The following is a 19,777-nucleotide window of genomic DNA, read 5'->3' as shown; positions in this document are numbered from 1 at the left end:
AGACCTGCCTGGGAGATGGGAGAGGAAACAGAAGTATAGAGGCAGCACGAATGAAATGTTCCGTCAGGGCCCTACAGGCCAGGCGGTGCATATAGATTGTAAAGCTATTTGGAAACTGCAGACGTATTTGAGAAAAGCATAGCGATTGTATTCGGGATACAGGAGTGGGAAGATACACAGGCAGTTAGGTGGCTACAGGGTTCCTGCCGTGAGGCCCTAGACCCCGGACAGCAGGTTATTCAAATAGTAAAGGGGACCCTTTGGACCCAGGTTCTAGTGAGATGTAACCAGGTTAATTGCCTAGATAGGAAGAATGAGAAAATGTCGGAGTTAAATTTAAAATCTGTATTCCCAAGAAAGGTCGTGGTGCTTTGTGGACAGTGGGAGGCTGGGGCAGTCAAAGCCTGTTGTTGCTAGCAGGTGCCTGATGGTTAATTCTCTATCCTCAGTCGTCTGGACCCAGCCGACAGCAGTTGCCATAGGCGATCCCTCCCCCACCGCCTCGTGGAAAGCCCTCCTTCCTGTGGCCCCTGATGTCCTCTGCCCTCACTGACTGCTTTTGTCAGTCTTCCCCAACCTCTTGACATTGGCATGCCCCAGGCTTTATTTAGCCTTTGGGATGGTCTCCTCCAGCTATGCTCCCTCTCTTGTTGAATCTACCTGCTTATGCAGATTGAAATATCACGCATGCTGCAGAATCCTGCACAGTCGCGGCAGAGAACGCATCAGAGCTGCCCCAGATGACACTGTTCAGTGACAGACAGAAGAAAAGGACACTTTGTGTATTATGAGCCCAGTTTGGTAAAACAAGATGGTGGAAACTAAAACCCAATATGTCAACGTCCTTATATATGCATATATAAATCTCTGTATCATTGTATAAGCAGACATAAAAGCGTGGAAAGAAACCAGCACAATTGTTAACATGGTCTGGGAGGAGGGCTGAGGAGGAGGAGGGAGCACGGGGAAGGCGCCCAGAATAAAACCGGAGGTGAGCCCCTTTGTGCAAAATCATTTCATGTGCATATAGGTTTATCTAATAGGGTTCATGAGAAGTTGGTCACTAAAGTCACAGTGGGCATCTTAAGGGGATAGAACTTCAATCGAACTTTCTGTTTTATATTTTTACGCATTGCTTAAATTCTTTTTTTTTTCAACGTTTATTTATTTTTGAGACAGAGAGAGACAGAGCATGAACAGGGGAGGGGCAGAGAGAGAGGGAGACACAGAATCCGAAACAGGCTGCAGGCTCTGAGCGGTCAGCACAGAGCCCGACGCGGGGCTCGAACTCACGGGCCGTGAGATCATGACCTGAGCCGAAGTCGGCCGCTTAACCGACTGAGCCACCCAGGCGCCCCTATTCCTTTAGACTTTAAATTACTATCCCCGATTTTTTTCTCCTGCAAAATTATTTTAATTATGAAGACGACACATGATGGAAGTATTCAGGTTTGCCACATTTCAAACCGTTTTGTCATCCTTTTGCCAGGCGAGGCCACCTGGGATTCCTACGCGACCACAATGAGGACTGCATTCACGCCCAAGACGGGAGCGGTGCCTGCTTTAATTCGGTAGATCCCGATTTGTGTCAGGTTGATGGACTCACCTTCGTCTGTTCACCTGTGTTCTATTATTCGGAGTCCCAAAGCAACAGAAAGCAGTCATCAGAGAAGGTTTAGAAAGGTGCACTCAGGTAGAACCTGTTGCGTGCACAGTGTTCCTCCAAGCACCAGACAGGCTTTCCCCCCTTCGGACCGTATCCAGACCTCCTACAGGAAAACTAAGGAAAGAAACACATGGATCCTTCATAAAGTCACTGCGGGTCAGGGCAATAGAGCCAGTGTGTAGGTTAACAGAATTGTGCTACTCAAAAACATGGAGCAGGCATTGCATTCATTACCTGCTATGTACTAGGGAATGACGATTCAGTAACTGGATGAATGAAGAATTGTTAGCACTTGATCATCCATTGGAAGCTGGAAGGCCATGACCCACTCATCCTTCCCTTCACTCCTCCACTCACTGCTTCCTAAGCGGCCTTTCAGCGTCTCCCATTTCCACCTGAATTGTGCGGGGTGGGAATTTCTGTCCGTCGGCTGCCTCTTTAAACTCATTGGTGGGTGAGTGAGAGCGGGATCGGGAAAGCCTCGTTACCGTTACCGTTCATTGCATCCCCGGTGGGTGGGAAACCAGCATGGAGACGCTTCACCGGCCTGTGTTTACTCTGTGAATTGTTTCCAATAAAGAGGATCCTGGCACCTTACAAGTTCAAGTTGCTGAGAAGTCACATGGATCGTGGGCAAGACCACGGCTGAGGAGTCAGGCAGAAATGGGCTCTGACCTCCGCTCTTTGCTCTACCCCTTCTTATCTCTGCTACCTTCGGCAGGTGACAAGCTGTGGCTCAGCTTTATGGTCGGCAAAGTAGGAATAATGATTCCTGCCTCAGGTGGTGGTTCTGATGACAGAAGAAAACACTAGTACGGTGACCAGCATGGAGAAGTAACTCAAAATTTTTCATTCATTCCCTCCCCCCAGGGTAATCTCTGATAGACTTTCACAAACTACAGGGCTGTAAGACTCCTCAGTGGCTATCCCACTGAGTTACATTATGTCCCCTAACTGGGAGATTTATCATCTGACGGTAATGATCATGCCAGCTTCCCAGACAGTAACAGTTGTCTGAGGAAGAAACATTTGGGATAAGAGCCAAAAAACAAATGGGTACTAATGGAGTCTAGGTCAGTGGTCTTCAAATTCGCATATTTTTAAAGTTCACAGGAAAGTTTTCATCATAAATTAAAATAATTGCAGAAGATAAAATGTATAGCCCATCCTAGACATTGACATTTTAAGATAAAACTATTAAGTCATTAAAAAATATAGCCAGTGAGTAATCTAAACACCTTAGCAAATTGATACTTTCTATGATCTTTTTAAAAAATACACCAGACAGTAGACAATTTATTTCATTCCTTTTGCTTCTTGAACTTTTATTCCTCTCCACTTCCTCCGTAGAATTTTACCCTGCTATCATATATTTTGTGTTTGAAAGCAATTTATTGATCGCCCCATTATACTTCTTTGAAACTATTTTAGTGTATTAATTGAAATTAATTTTTAAACATATTATGTGACCCTAAGTACTGAGTTATAACAATTATTTTTAGTACACGATGGCTCAAAGCAATAAATACTTTACCGATGTTAATAGTCACTAAACACAAGAAGGAAATTTTTTGGAATTGTATCTTAACGAGATAAACGTGACTGTTCTGTTTGCAATTAGTTTATGTATCCTGTTTGAAGTGTTACTATTTTGGGAGTGAGACTGCATTCAGCGTCCATTTTTTTCTGCTTCTGCTGTTTATTTTTCAACTTATAGATGCTAATGTTAACCAGTCTTGTTCACGTGAATAAGTAGCCGTGAATGAAAGGAGTTGGGTGTGGCACTGCCATTCAAGACTTTGAACTCTCTCTGAGTTAAGTGCCAGAAATGACAAGGTGATTTTTGTTAACGATTGAGCAGCTGACAACCTGGCTGGGAACTCCTTGGAGTTTATTGAAAGCAAATGATTAGATGATATGTCTTCCAGTTACTGAGTTTTTCCCCATCTCATTTTCTAAGTATCCTGAAAGTCTATGTCTTAACAAATGGCTATTAAATCACATCAGTTACTCTTTCACATGGAAGGAACTTGTTTAATATTTTTTCCAGTTCTATTGAGGAATAATTAAGACACATCACTGTATAAATTGAACCCGTGCGGCACACCACGGGTGATGGCTTGGCTTCCATACGTTGTGAAATGATCGCCACAATAGATTCAGCTAACATCCATCTTCTCCTATAGATACAAATCAAGCATCCACTATGCATTTAATGAAGGAGAAAGTTCTATATGCTGAAAATTAATTGGTCTGGCCAGCCAGCCTATATTTCCGTGTATCGTTAAATATTTTACAATGTAGAATGAGATGAGGACTGGCTGGACTGGATTAAATATTTCATCATATGTTTGGCTTAAAAAAAAAACAGTACTTGAGTACCTTATTGAATGATGGAAATCTGAAGGAAAACGTGACAACATTTTTATGTGCCAGCGTTACCCAGCGCATCCTTAAAAATTTGGTAGTCTCAGAAAAGATTCCAGTTGTGTTTAAAAGAATCAGCATCACCACCCTGTCCTGCTTCCCCTGCTCAGAGATGCTTTTCTTTCTAGCTAATGACATGTCTTCGGGATTTTTTTTTTTAAAAACCTGAAAAAAAAATGTTTAAATAGGTGGGGAGAAGAACCATTCAAAGCATTCTATATTCTCTGCTCTCTCCTCAGAGGCTTCTCCCCAAAGAGGGACAGACATTTTGTAATTATTAGGAAATGAGAAGCTAGACACTGCTCTTAGCCAAAGCAGGGCACAATGTACCTAAAACCAGAACACCCCCCCCCCCCACACAGAGCATTTGCCCTGGTTAGAGCACCCCCAACCTCCACCCCTTCAGAAATTCTCGTGAGCCCAAGGTAGGGGCATGGAACTTGGATTACAAGGTGGCTTCCTTGGAACCACACCCCTCTCGCTGTTGGAGGCTTAGACCCAGAGGCGTACCGCACCTTCCTAAGACCCTGCCATGACCTAGGGGAGAGAGAAAGGTGTGGGACAGAAGCACTTGGTTAGCGACGCGGGTTTGCTTTCAGGCAGAGACACGTTAAGGAAGATTACACTGGGAGATGGAGATCTGAAAATCAATTCCTTTCAAGCCGATTGTGCTGTGTTGCCTTTGGAAAATCGTCATGTGCCTTTGATTACTTTATTAGGACCACAGTCCTACCTGAGCCCACACATCTGAATAACTAGTAAACTGGCTCATCATCCAGATGTATCCCACTTCCCAGACGTTTGGTTTCTTATAGATAGTACCTGAATCTAGCCCAGTCTTCTTTTTTTAAAAAGCCAATATGAGACATTTTAGACGTACACAAAAGAACATACAACGAATCCCCAGCCAGTATCCAGCTACAATAATCAATACCCCGACAATACCTTCCACCCAGCCTTCCCACTGGATAATGTTGAAGCAAATTCCAGGCATTCTATCATTTTAATTCTAAGTATTATTCTTATGTATCTCCAAAAGATAAGGACTCTTTAAAAGTATGCTACGATATAGGGGCGCCGGGGTGGGTGAGTCGGTTAACTATCTGACTTTGGCTCGGGTCATGATCTCATGGTCCGTTGAGTTCGAGCCCCGCGTTGGGCTCTGTGCTGACAGCTCGGAGCCTGGAGTCTGCTTCAGATTCTGTGTCTCCCTCTCTCTCTGCCCCTCCCCCACTTTCTCTCTCTCTCTCTCTCTCTCTCTCTCTCTCTCAAAAATAAAATAAAACATTAAAAAATAATAATAAAATCATATGCTACAATACCATTGTGTCGGCTAAAAAATAATTCCTTAATATCAAATGGCCAATCAGCAATCAAATTTCCCCCTGATGTCTCACAATTAAAAAAAAATAACAAGTTGGTTAGAAATTAAATTCAAATAAGTTCTACACATTGCACTTGGTTATTATGTTTTTTGCCTCGTTTGATCTATAGGTTCCTTTTTTTTTCTGAGAATTTCATTTTTTTTTTCCTGAGAATTCTGGATTTTTCTGATTTCATCTCCACTGTGTTATTTAAAATATTCCTCTTTTTATGCATTTCCTATAATCTAATATACCAAAGACTTCATCTAATTCAAGCTGGGTATTTTGGCAAAAATATTTAATAGGTGTTGTGTATGTCCATCTAGGGAACATGATAGCTGGTGGACCCTCTTCTTGAACTGTGAGTACAAATGCTGATCGTTGCCTGGATGCTTGGTTTCATTACAGCCTTGCAGACCAGTGATGTCCCGTTCTTACCTACCTTCCTTTTATTAACCAGAAGGAATACATGCATAGAGAGAAACATTTCTTCAACAAGTATTTGATTACATTGAAGTACTCTTTTTTTTTTTTTTTTAAATTTTTTTTTTTTCAACATTTATTTATTTTTGGGACAGAGAGAGACAGAGCATGAACGGGGGAGGGGCAGAGAGAGAGGGAGACACAGAATCGGAAACAGGCTCCAGGCTCCGAGCCATCAGCCCAGAGCCCGACGCGGGGCTCGAACTCACGGACCGCGAGATCGTGACCTGGCTGAAGTCGGACGCTTAACCGACTGCGCCACCCAGGCGCCCCTGAAGTACTCTTTATACAGGAGAGGACCTACCTCTTTAAGAAATATTTTTAATTAAAAAAATCAATGAATTTCAGATTATTGTTCTTTTAAATTCCATTTTAGGCCTCTAGTACTTTTGTGAAGAGCTGTCCTAAGATATGGGATTGTTTCCTTTCAAGGGAATCTGGAAATTAAATTCTTTCTGGCATCAAGTCTTCCTTGAGCCAATCTTTAAAAAAAAAAAAAAATGTAATAAGGAAAATTATTTGACCTGTGCGTTGCTGTGTGATTTGGCATTTAATCCCTTATTCTGATTTTCGCTATCTTTTCTTGTAGTCGAAAGGGTATCAGAAGACTAGGATATACCTATTCTCTTAGTGACCCTATTCCCAATCAGACACAGTACAACGATTAGTATGTTTGGAAATCACGTTCTAAAGAAGACTGGATCAAAACCGGGACTTCAAGAGGAGTCAGGAGCCAAATACCTCGCCCCAGTCAAGTAAGATGATATCTACATATCTGTTGAATTTAATGCTGTATCAGTACTCCATAAGAACAAGAGTTTGAATATTTCCAAAGATCCTCATCTACAGTTATGGTCTTTCTTATACTATTCCCCCCCCCCCCTTCTCTCATTTATAACTCCTTCTCCCTTATCTCTCCAAGTTTTCAAAACATTTTTTAAAATTTAGGGATGTCTGGGTGGCTTAGTTGGTTGAGCGTCTGACTTTAGCTCAGGTCATGATCTTACGGTTCAGGAGTTCGAGCCCCGCGTCAGGCTCTGTGCTGACAGCTCAGAGCTTGGAGCCTGCTTCAGACCCTGTGTCTTCCTCCCTCTCTGCTTCTCTACTGCTTGTACTCTGTTTCTTTCTGTCTCTCAAAGATGAATAAACCTTGAAAAAAATTGTTTTAATTAAAAAAAAAATTTTTTTTTAATTGAAACGAAATTCACAGGGCATAACATTAACTTTTTAAAAATGAACAATTCATTGACAATTAATACATTCATAATGTCCTGCAACTACCACCTTTATCTTATTCCAAAACATTTTCATCATCTCAAAAGGAAACCCCCTACCCTTTAAGAAATTAATTCCTGGGGCGCCTGGGTGGCTAGGTCGGTTAAGCGTCTGGTTCTTGATTTTGGGTCAGGTCATGATCTTACAGGTCGTGAGATCAAGCCCTGTTATCAGACTCTGCGCTGGCAGTCTGGAGCCTGCTTGGGATTCTCTCTGCCCCCCGTCTCTCTCTCTCTCTCTCTCTCTCTCTCTCTCTCTCTCTCTGCCCCTCTCCGGCTTGTGCTCTTTCTCTCTCTTAAAATACATAAACATTAAAAACAAATAAAATTACTTCCTGTTTCCCTCTTCCCTAGCCTCTGGTAAGTAACAATCTACTTTCTATCTCTGTGGATGACGTATTCTGGATACTTTTTATTGGGAATCAGAGAACATGTGACCTTTCACATCTGGCTTCTTCATTTCGTGTAATGCTTTCAAGGTTCATCCGCATTGTAGCATCAATCGGTACTTCATTCCTTTTTATGGTTCCCTTTTATGGTTGAATAGTATTCTATTGTATGTGTATACCACAGTTTCTTCATTCATTTAGCCATTGCTGGACATTGGGCTGTTTCCACCTTTTGCCTATTGTCAATAGTGCTATCAACTGGCACTCGCAAACATTTGTGTTTCGTATTATGTGTCCTCAAACTGCCAGATCTTTTGTCATTTTGTTTACTCTACCTAGAATCCCTTCTCCTGTCCACCAAGGACATTCATACATTCACCAAGGCTCAGCTTAAAGAGAGCTATCTCTAATTCCCTTCTCCTATAGGTGGAAGTAACTGACCCTCCCTCTGTCTTCTGGGCACTGGGTACCCTTTTCCCACCGTAAAAGGCAATGCTCAGTTGTAGCAAAGAGTTTCATTTATTTGGATGCCCCCCCGGAATGGTACTCACCGGGATGTATTCATTAGGTAATAAGGTGGTGGAAAGGGTAGGATTTGATGACTGAAAGAATATAAATGGCAAGGAAGGGGAAAGAACGAAGGATGATGTTTCTGGTTTTGAGTTGCATGGCTGAGTGGACACTCCTGCTGTTTACTGAGCAGGCATGGGTGAGGACCAGGATGGGTGGGAAAGGGCATAGGGGAAATGTGAACTCAGTTGAAGACACGTTGGTTGAAAATATGTCCAACAGGCAGTTGAATATCTCGGTCTGGAGTTTGTGTGGAAGAGGTGAGCTATAGATGTAGACTTGGGAGTCATCAGGACATACACGCATATCCCATTTAACACCCCATTTCCTCCTGGAACCCATTCATTATAATGAATTTACCTCTTAAATATTTGCCTTAAGATTTTAAAATTAATGTAAAGCAGTCAGTTACAATATTATACTGTGTATGTATACATATATACACACACAAAGCATTTGTTTTCTTTAGGTGTTATTGAAGGCTCCCAGCCAATGAGAGCTAGAGCGGTAGGTGGTCCTGGGCACTCGGAGCCAATGAGCAGTAGTGGGGGCGACTGCCCTGTACGCTTTCAACCAATGAGGTTTCACACCGGGCGTAGCCCCTCCAGCCATCAAGGCTCTTCCAATCGACCTGAATGAGGGTGTGCTGCATTATTTACTCTGCCGAGGCCTCTCTATCTGCCATTTATTTGTTTCTGTTGAACAGTTGCGACTGTGGCTCAGGACCTGAACTAGGATGAGACTGGCAAGGTGCTCCCTCTCTGCCAACAGAGAGGATCTGCCGCAAAAGCAATTACCCTGGGAGTTAAAATACAGACTGGTGGGTTGGAGCTCCTTCAAGGAAACCGTGGTGGGAAACAAGGGCCTGATGATATATTGGCAGCAATTGTGATGCATCCGGGTGTGGGCAGTCAGGCAGAACACGGGCTGGAGGTGGGTCAGGGCTTGACTAGTGATCACAGGACCCTGCAGCCGTTTCTGTCGCTGGCCCCTTTTGCGGGCAAGGCTTGCATGTGTATAGTGATGCCTCAGAGTGACTAGTATTACGAGGATGAACGTGTGGAGCATAAAGATACGTCTGGCTGATGAAGCCCTGGGGAATCCCCAGGTTTGAGGTGCAGGTCAAAGAAAGAAGCCATAAATGGAGACCAAGGAGCAGCCCCAGAGGAAAGCCTGAAGGAGGTGGTATCATAAATGCCTGGGAAAGAGATACAAGAGAGATCCATCACCGTGTAAATTATCTCTGCTATCTATGGAGTGTCCCACCGGAGGTCAAGGGTGACTGGAGTTCCCATTCAGGATATTGGAAAAAACCAGTTTACCTGGGTTTAGCAATGACTGGCAGGGCAAAGACCTCAGGCAGTGGATGGTTATATGTGCCACCTTTTATTCATTCATTTAAGCAACGAATATTTCTGGAGTGCCTCATATGTCAGGCACTCTTCCAGATCTGGGATGTAGCAGTGAAGAAAATGAGAAAAAACCCCTGTCTTCATGGAGCTTACACTTTAGTAGGGGGAGACAGACAGCTGATGATAAATATAAAACTCAGGCAAACTGTAATGCACCATAAAAGTTTAGAAAGTGATAATTCTATGGGGAAAAAAATTGATCAGGGTAAGGCAGATCCACCACTGGAGTGGTGGGGGAAGGGTTTGCAATTTTACGTGGGGGTAATTTAGGGAGGTGTCATTTAGATGGTGACATGAAAATTGAGATTTGAGGGAGGTGAGAGAAAAAGTCATGCTGGAATCTCGGGTGAGAACCTCTCACCCTTTCAAAGGCAAAGCCTTGAGGCAGGAGCGTGGCTGATGTTTCAGGAATTGCAAGGCAATCCAGGCAGCTGGAGAGAAGAAGGAAGTGAGGACAGAAAACAAAGGGGAGGTGCGTTGGAAGGGGGTGAGGGGTAGATGTGTGTGTGTGTGGGGGGGGGGGTTGTAAATTGTGTAGAGTCCTATAGGCCATTGCAGAGTATAACTATTACTCTGAAATAAGGAGGAGCCACTGCTGAGTTTTGAGAAGAGGGGGTCACATGATTATGCTTTAACGGGTCGCCCTGGCCAAGAGTAGACTATAAGAGAGTAAAGGTGGAAGCCGAGATACTGGCTAAGAGGCTACTGCAATAATCCAGGAGATAAACGATGATGGCTCAGACTAGGGTGTTATGTGTGATTGGAAGAACTGGTCTGCTTCTAAATATATTTCATAGGTAAATAAGGTTTCCTGATGCAAAGAATGTGGGGTGTGAAGCAAAGAGATGCGCCAAGAATGACTCCAGGGATTTAGATTGAAACAGTGGCAAGGATAGAGTGGCCATTAACTGAAAGGTAGAATATTCAAGACTCAGGGGGACGCTCAGGGGTTCGGTTGTGGGAATGTGAAATTAGAAGTGTCCTAGCAAGCTTCCAACTGGAGATCGACAGAAGAAGGACGTTGGACCGTAGGGATCTGTGTTGAGGGAGAGGGTCTAAGCCAAAGATAAATGGGAGTCATCCTATGTATTTGAAACAAATGAGACTGGATGAGATGATCAAGCTAGAAAAGAGAAGAGTTTCAAGGACTGAGTCTTGGGGCATTTCGCTAACAAGCGGTCAGTGGAAGAAGCAGCAAAATGGACTGAGAAGGGGCAGTCAGTTGTGAAGCAGAAAGCCCAACAGAGCGTGTTGTGCTGAAAACCAAGTGAAGAAAATGAAGGAAAAAGGACTGATCACTGTCAGGGTCAAGGAAGTCGAGGATAGACTTGGCCGTTGGCATGCATGGAATGGAGTTCATGGGTTGCCTTGACAGGAGTAGTTGTGGTTAGAAGAATGCTTGATCAGTGTGAGACAGAGGGCTTCTGGGAGAACTGGCCGAGTCCAGATCTGGGGTGGGAAATGTGCAAGATGAGTCTGGAACTACATAGAAAGAAAAAAAGACTAGAGCTATATCAAAATTAAAGAGGTGCCCACAGGCTCAAAGGTAATTTGAGCTTCAATAAGGATAACATATGCAATAGATTGAGACACATCAAATATGCTTAAATCTGTGAGTTCTGTTAAAAAAAAAATGGGGCCACTTTCAGAGGACGATAAGAAACCAATTCATTATCTTAGAAACTGATGGAAGGAAAACGATCAAGCTCCCCCCCCACCCCCCCCCATGCCTTCCCTATATGAACTATGCCCCTGGTAAACTAAATGATAGATGAGGGAAAATGTCTCGTTATAAACATATTCTAGCTTACACATGAAAAAGAACTGATAGACTATCACCCCCTTTCATCCATTAATCTAGGCATTGAGCATCAACAGCTGGTAACCTCACACAAAGAGAAACAACTATATGTTGTAATCCTCCTTGTCACATACCACTTGCAGTCTCGTCAGAGGGATCTATCCTGAGAGTAAGTCAGTCTCTGCCAGTTGTAGGAAATACAGGGAACAGAGGAACTTGTTAAACTACACAATGAGTATGCATTCAACAAAATCCAGAGCGTGGGAACCTCTCCACATCAAATGGCTTGGTTTCTTCAATAGATTATAAGGGAAAGAAGGGGATGGAGAAGGACCCTGAAGATTAAAAACACGTAAAAGACAAATTTGGGGACGGTCAATGTATGTAACTATTTTGGGGGGTTTCCTGCGAAGGGAAATTGGGAAATATCTAAGTAACTAGAGGGGAAGTAGAGTGAAGGGGGCGTTTTTAAGATAAGAGAAGTGAAGGCAAGCTTGGACAGCCATGTCCCCAAAGAGAGGGAGAAATGGAAGTTGCAAGAGACAAGTGAGAATTGGCGGGGGGGAGGGGGGTCACATGCCAGAGTAGGCTAAACACAGTGGTCTCCCATCACAGCGTAATGAGTGCAGATGTGGTGACGTGCCGGGCGGTGTTTGGAGGTTCTCATCAGATGGCTTCAGTTTTCTCAAGGAAATAGGAAGCAAGGCCATGAGAGTGGGTAGATGGAAAGAGGTGTTGGAGGCTTCAAGTTTCATAATCGTAAAATCTCTTTGGGGGCAAAGAGGAGAGAGCGCCTGCCCTCCCCCTCTTACAGGCTGCTTCTGAGAACTCTGCATGGGAGGCAGGGTGTCTCTTGAAGCCTGAGACTGTCTGCTCCTTGGGCATTTAAAGCCAGGTCAAGAACTCACGTGGGTCTTCTTCTCTGGTCTCAGCTGGAGATTTCTGGTTGGAGGCACACTCTTTGGACTCTGCACACACTGCAGTGTGGTAAGTGGGTGTAGAGGACCCAGAAGAATATATACCCACAAACACACATAATCTTCATTCCATTAGGTGAACCTATATCAATTTTCTTGAAAATTGTGTTTGTATTAATAGGATTTCTTTCTCTGGACGTTGCCTCAGGGCCAATCAACAGCATCAATAAAGAGCCACCTCCCTTGGAAAATCGCTGCTACAAAGGAAGAGGTAAGGAAGGCGATAGCAAATCAGTTTATTTCTAGTACTAGAAGAGACTTTGTGGACACAGCAAAAGGTAAACATGTTCATTTTCTCTCTGGTCATATGTTGTGCCCTGGAGTTGCAGTGGGGAACAGCATAGATGCAGTCTCTTTCCTTAAGGAACTCACAATACAGACACAGAAAGAGGCAATTTAGCAAACAAAAGGTCACATATGAAAAGGTGTACCATACAGGAAATTCTGGGTGCCGTGGGTGCACACAGTGGGACATCTAGCCTGAAGTTGGGAAGGGGAAGCCAGGAAAGGCTTTCTGGGCCTGAAAAACGAGGATGAAACAGCCCTGCAAAGATGAAGAGGTCAAGTTCAACATGCCATTTCCAATTAATGCTATTTTGAAAAATTAAAACTTTTATTAAACTAATGCATGCATACATCTAAATCAAATAGTAACCTAATGGCTTATTACAAAGTAATAGCAGTTCTTTGACCCTACTCCCCATTGGTGATCAATTCAATCCTTTCAGTGGTTCTTATGTGATACTCCATATTTTAAAATAATATGCATATACCTTTATCTTTGGTTCATCAATTTTAGACATTGTTATTGACTTCCTGTTATAGTGGTTGAGGATTTGTCTCTCCTGTAACTCTTTCTCACTCCCCTTCCATCCATTCTCTCTATAATTATATTACAAATTCTTGTTTGATTCAATTGCTAATGTTTATATTGTGATACTGATATGATATATTATGATTATGTAAACATTCATTGCTGAGCTAGGTGGTATTTTATAATTGTTTCCTTTCCTTTTTGTTTTTTTTTTTTTTTACCAGAGTTAATAATTGACTTTTTATTCATATGCTTAGTTTTCTATGGGCCTGTCACTAATTTTTGCCAAATTCTTTATCACATACTTATCAAGACTTTTTTCCAAACACAGTTTCAAACACTCTATCACTTCTGTTTTTCCCAGAGATGTTCTGCTTGACACCCTTCATCATTCTCTTCTAATCCAGACCGGCTGTTCTGTAGCTTTGCTGCCCCACCTTGCACTGCGACTTCCTTTCTCATCATTCTAGGAATGACTTTGGCCTCTGCCTGCATTGAATCTTGTTTCCTCTTCCTCTTTCTTATCCCTTCTCCCTAGTTTTGCTGAAGCACATCTTTCAGTAGGTTCCTAAGAAAGAGTGCACGGGAGGAAGTTTTTTGAGTGTGTTCTGCCCTATTTGGAAATGTCCTTTTTAATTCCTTACACTTGTCTGATAGTTTGGCTGGATATAAAATTTTAGGTTGATAATCATTTTCCCTCAGAAAGCATTCCTCCAAATATCTTCTAGCATCCAGGATTTCTTTGTACAAGACTGATGCCATTTTGATTCCTGACCCTCTCATATATATTTTTTTTCCTGGCAGCTCTTAAGATCTTTTCTTTATTCCTGACATTCTGAATTTCTTTTAAATTTTTTTTCAACGTTTTTTTATTTATTTTTGGGACAGAGAGAGACAGAGCATGAACGGGGGAGGGGCAGAGAGAGAGGGAGACACAGAATCAGAAACAGGCTCCAGGCTCTGAGCCATCAGCCCAGAGCCTGACGCGGGGCTCGAACTCACGGACCGCGAGATCGTGACCTGGCTGAAGTCGGACGCTTAACCAACTGCGCCACCCAGGCGCCCCTGAATTTCACAACTGTATGCGTTCTGAGAATCTTTTGTCATTGATTATATTGGAAATTAGGGGCCCTAGAAGCTAGAGTCATGTCCTTCAATTCTGGACATTGTTTCCTGAATGTCCCTTCCCACATTTCTCCCATCTCTTTTCTCTGTTCTCTTCTGGGACTCCTATTTGTTGGACTGATCCTCCAATTTTCTCATCTTTTCTTTCCTAGTATCTTTCTCTTTGTATTTTTGTTTTGCTAACTTGAAAATTTCTTTAGTTTTTAATCTAGCTCTTCTATTGGATTTATTTATTTATTTATTTTTTTAACGTTTATTTATTTTTGAGACAGAGAGAGACAGAGCATGAACGGGGGGAGGGTCAGAGAGAGGGAGACACAGAATCTGAAACAGGCTCCAGGCTCTGAGCTGTCAGCACAGAGCCCGACGCGGGGCTCGAACTCACGGACCGCGAGATCATGACCTGAGCCGAAATCAGCCCCTTAACCGACTGAGCCACCCAGGCGCCCCTCTTCTATTGGATTTTTAATTCACTAGCTTTCTTCCTCTCTCTGATTTTTTATTTGAATAGTAAAATTAATAAGTTTTATTTACTGCAATATATAGACCTCTGATTATTATGGTCTGTTATGGTCTGATTATTATGATTATTTTTTAAAACAGCATTCTGTTCTTGTTTTATATATGTAGTAACTCTCTTATAAATTTTAGGATGTTTATGATACACTTAATTTTCAACATTTTCATCTATTCCTTCCATTGTCTCTATTTTCTGAGTGTTTTAATGGTCTAATGAAAATATGGTTTTCTGTTCATACTTACAAGAGGGCAGAGGCAGATTTACTATGATGCTAATAAAACTTCTTTTAATTCTTTGGACTCTCTTTTTAAGTGAGTGTAGGCAAAACATTAATCTCTAAGGTTCGCAAAACCTACAAGGGAGACACACAAATCTGATTGCAAACTACATACAGAGATGGGGCTTATTAGCTGGTACTTGATTTAGGTGGTTAGGTGATAAGCTCTCTTTCTGTTGGGAAACCCCCAAATACCCATATTTATAGGTCAGTTTCTCCAAAGAGAGAAACCCTTGGCTGTTGGCCTGCTGAGAGCAGGATTGGGGAGGAAACTGGGATCTTCCTGCTTCCCTTGCAACACTTACTGAACCTTTCTTTTACCTGTTCATCTCACTACCCCACCTTCTACTGTGCCTCGTGTCCTGGAATCTCCTGAGCTTATCTCATTCAGTTTTACACCTAATAAATTTCTGGTTAGGAAAGGATCACCAAATGACTGCATGAGGTTAAGAAGATTGTGCAGGAACTCAACCATGCTGTATACAAGCTTTACCCCAAGCTGCTTGTTTTCAGCCTGAGCCTCAGTACTTGCCTTACCCTGTTCCTGTTACAGAAGCCTATTGGGGGTCTACAATGTGGATTAGCTCACTGATTTGTTATTCCTTTCGGCAATCACTTAGTTTTAGCTTCCTCTACTTTGCTAATTCAGTTGCCACATCTGTATTTGGTCTCCAGCTTCTAAAAATATGGTAACCTCTAATCTGCTATCATTCTGGTGAAGTTTGGGGAGGGAGGAGTCAAGTATGATATATGATAATTTTTATGATTCTAAATTGGATATTATTCCACTGCTTTATTTCACTGGCTTTGCATTGTATTTTGTTTTGATTTTGTTTTTGAGAGAGAGAGAGGGCACAAGTGAGTGAGGGGCAGAGAGAGAGAGAGAGAGAGAGAGACAGGGAGAGAGAGAAAGAGAGAAACAGGACTCACCTGAAGTGGGGCTCATGTTCACGGGAAGTGGGGCTTGTGTTCACCCAAAGTGGGGCTCGTGTTCACCTGAAGCAGGGCTGGAGCTCACGAGAAGTGGGGCATGAGTTCACTTGATGTGGGACTTGAACTCCCATCCAAGTACTAACCAGGCCCGACCCTGCTTAGCTTCCGAGATCAGACAAGATCGGGCGCATTCAGGGTGGTAGGGACTTGAACTCATGAACCGTGAGATCATGACCTGCGCTGAAGTCAGATGCTTAACCCACTGAGCCACCCAGGCTCCCTGCATTGCACTTGGAATGAAATCCAAGTTTCAGTTCCTTCTCTTTGTTCACAAGGTGCTGCAAGACTGCCATAGCCCTTGCTTACCTCCTCACTGTTCCTCCTCCCTCCATCCCCTCGTTCATCAGGCTCCAGCCACATGGGCCTTTTTAAAATTCCTATAGGATACCGTTTCCCCCCACCCCCAGCCTTCAACCAGTGCACAGGCTGTCCCCTTTGCCTGCATTGTTCTTCTCCCAGCTCTTTCTGTGATTTTACTGTGTCATTCTGTAGACTCCAGAATGTCCCCTTGCCTGTGAGACCTTTCCTTACTGTTTTAGCTGAAGAAGTGTGCCACCATATCATTTGTTGCCTTCTAGCACCCGGCATTTTGCAGTCATTTGTTTACTGATTCTTGTTTTTTGTTGTTTTTGCTTTATTCTTTCTCCCACTATTTGGCAGGTGCCCCAAAGGCCTTTATTCACTCAGAATCTGGCACGGTCAGCATAGTCTAGTCTGGGTATGGAAGGTGCTCTGTAAATATTTGTGGAATGATGGAAAAAATATACGGGAAGTACACTTTTTGAAATTAGATGAGTATAGAATCAAAAGACCTCCCTACTTCAGGTAAATATTAAGGGTGATGGGAAAAGATTTGAAATGTCAGCCTTCTTAAAAGATGTCTTCGAGCTTCTAAGCAAAGGCCTTTCTGCATGTACAAATTACCATCTCCCTCTGTGTAGATAAATACCCAAGACCTGCCAAGAGTCTCTCCTAAATCTCTTAGCTCCGTCTGTTCCTCTTCCTCCCCAACGCCACGGCCGCCCGTGTCTCCCCCTTGGATGACCTCTAATCCAGCTCTCTTTTCCAGGTTTGTCGCTTCCGAGCCATTGCCAGGACCATCACCATAGTTTCCAGATGTGCGAATTGATGTCACCTTCCAGCTGAAAACCTTTCAGTGACTCCCCAGTGTCCTCAGGGGACACTAAGCTAAATGCCTTAAATGCGAGGCTGTACAATCTGGTCCCTGCCTGCCACGCCAGCATGCTCCCTCACCAGCCCCCACACTCTCCCCGAGACCGTCTGCCTTCCTTCCTCCAGACCCATGGCGCCCCCGGCGGCCTTGTGCCTTGCGCACACACTGCCCCCCTCCCGTGGGCCACCGGCCGCTCCCTTCTTGCAGCCTATGTCTGTCCATAAATGAAGTCCAAAGACAGGCTTCGTGTCTCTCCTGGGAGTCTTCTCTGATCCCCTGCGTTTGGATTGCTGGCCCTCCCATATGTTTTTATAGATCTTATTCTTATCTTTTCCACATTATTTAGCACCCAATATTGTCATTCTCTCTTTTTTGTTCTGTTTCTCTAGTATTTGAAGCTTCTAAAGCGCAGGGGCCATGTCTTATCTTTGTATCTTCATCATTGTATTAAGGCCAATGAGTGAGAAGCACGAAAAGGTGCTTGTTTTCACATTGAGGCCTGGGGAACTTGGCTTCGATGAATTAGAACAGCAGACAGAGACAGCAGAACTGGTTCTTGCTTGGCTGTAGATGATGCGCATGGTCCCAGTGGTTTTGAGCAGCCCTTGCTGTAGATGCACGTTGGACTGCGGCCTTTGTGCAAGTGCCATGCTAATCTTAAATGGGCCAGTTTCTCTCCTTGGGCTATAGGTACACTAGTGTGGCGTCAACCGTTCTCAAGTGAAACAGAAAGAGTGGGAGCTGAGCTCCTGAGGAGCAGGGATGGCTCCCCGCGAGGAGTCCAGGGCTTGGAGGTGTGGTTACCATTGGGTCACGTTAGCTCTGAGTCATGGTTATCCCGTCAGGGCAAACTTTAGTTCCACTACGGGGACTTCAGGCATAAGTTGGGTCCCTTGGGATCAAGAACTTCTCTTCTTGATGATACTGAAGGAACTCATTAACGTGAAATTTTGTAAAGACAATAAAAGCGTGCGTTGAGAACGAGGTCAATTACTGTGATAATGGCTAAGGATCAATGAGGAGTAAGACTTAATCTTTATCTTCAAAGGAACACAGAGTAAGTCTAGGCTCTAACTTTGTCTTTTCTGGGTCTTGACGTCCAATTGCTCCACTACGCTGCTTGATCCTGGTCTACACGGACCAGCCCCTCAAAACCCTTCACAACCTGGTTTCTAACTTACCTCTCCTGATTCACCCTCAGCTACTCCTTGCCCTGCATACCTCACACTCTTGCCAGCGAGATCATACTTAACGAACACAGTGCACAACTTTTGCTGCCCTGTTGACCCATCACCGAAGCACATCCTTCGCTGTGTCTGCCATTTAACTCTTGTCTTCCTTCCCTTCCCCTAACAGAGCTCATTATACCCTCTCTGGGCTTCTATAGCACCCGTTGAAGGCTCTGAGTCAGTGATTCTTAAGCCTAGGGGAAGCTTGTTTACAATGTAAGTGCCTGGGGCCCCACTTCTAGAGATTCTCAATGTCTGGGATGAGGTTCAGCAACTGTGTTTTGGAAGAAGCTTCCTAGGTAAGTGTGATGTATTATCTCCATGTGAGAACCACGGTTCCAAGTGTTACGGTTACAAGATGTCACATTCCGTATCTGTTTGTCGTGTGTACATCTTTCTAATCACGCTAGTTTGAGGTCGTGCAAGGTAGAACGATGACTAAGTTATTTTTAGCTTTGGCACGGAGCACTTCAAGGACTTCCCCAAGAATTTATTTTCCTCCTATAAAGCTACTAGTGATATACAAAAACCAAGGTATAGATGGTGCTTACTAGGAACCATACCAGATGGTTTCCCAAAATATCTTCAGGGATATCCTGTTTTTAAGCCCTAGAGTTGCATCTTCTCTATAACTTTGTCTTCTCCTTGGACAGGTTATGAGGTCATTATGAGGGCCATTGAGTACCCACATCCTCTCTTCCTGACTCATCTAAATGAACAGGCAGCACGTAGTGAAGCTTCCTCTCACTGTGCTGGTCTAGACGTAAATCATTTCTAAACAGATCATTAAAATGCTCTTGGATGCCAGTAGATGCCATCACGTATTGTTGGATGTACCTTTGAATTAAATATCCATAAAAACTACGGAAAAATGAATTCAGGACAAGACTCGAGTTTAGTTTCCATAGATCGTGGCACCATTCGGATATTGCTCAAGATGGCCATGTTAACATTCTTGTCCTGAATAAAATTGGTGGTGTGTGACGTGCCTCTGAACCACCTTGGTAGCCAGAATTAGGGATGAACTCCCTCTAAGTGAGGTAGCTTGTGCCTCCTCTGTGATCTGGTAGCGCTTGGGGAAGCTGGCGTTTAGTCAGTGCCTCGTAGGTATTTATTTATCATCATATCATCGGTATTTGAGGAATATTCGTTAGCAGAGTTATTACAACGAAATAATGGCGCCGTTGTCCGCCAGTGACAACGATGTTACCTAACCCTCCATCAGAAAGGGATGAGCTTCAGGTGGTTCTTTTCCAGGTGATGGGGACGGTATGCACTTCTA

General features: G+C 43.5%; 1 protein-coding gene across 1 annotated transcript in view; it reads left to right on the top strand.

Moving 5' to 3' along the window:
- Positions 1–19,777, top strand: part of TEX26 (testis expressed 26) — a 33,065-nt gene that overhangs the window by 4,190 nt on the left and 9,098 nt on the right. The window contains 3 exon segments of the mRNA XM_025924064.2: positions 1,490–1,571; positions 6,530–6,695; positions 12,485–12,641. Of these exon segments, the coding sequence (XP_025779849.2) occupies positions 1,490–1,571; positions 6,530–6,695; positions 12,485–12,641 (405 nt within the window).

Source organism: Puma concolor, chromosome A1, assembly GCF_028749965.1.
Source record: "Puma concolor isolate L17-30 chromosome A1, mPumCon1.1.hap2, whole genome shotgun sequence".
Lineage (NCBI taxonomy): Eukaryota > Metazoa > Chordata > Mammalia > Carnivora > Felidae > Puma > Puma concolor.
The sequence above is the reverse complement of the archived record's forward strand: the minus strand, read 5'-3'. Positions and strand labels throughout refer to the sequence as shown.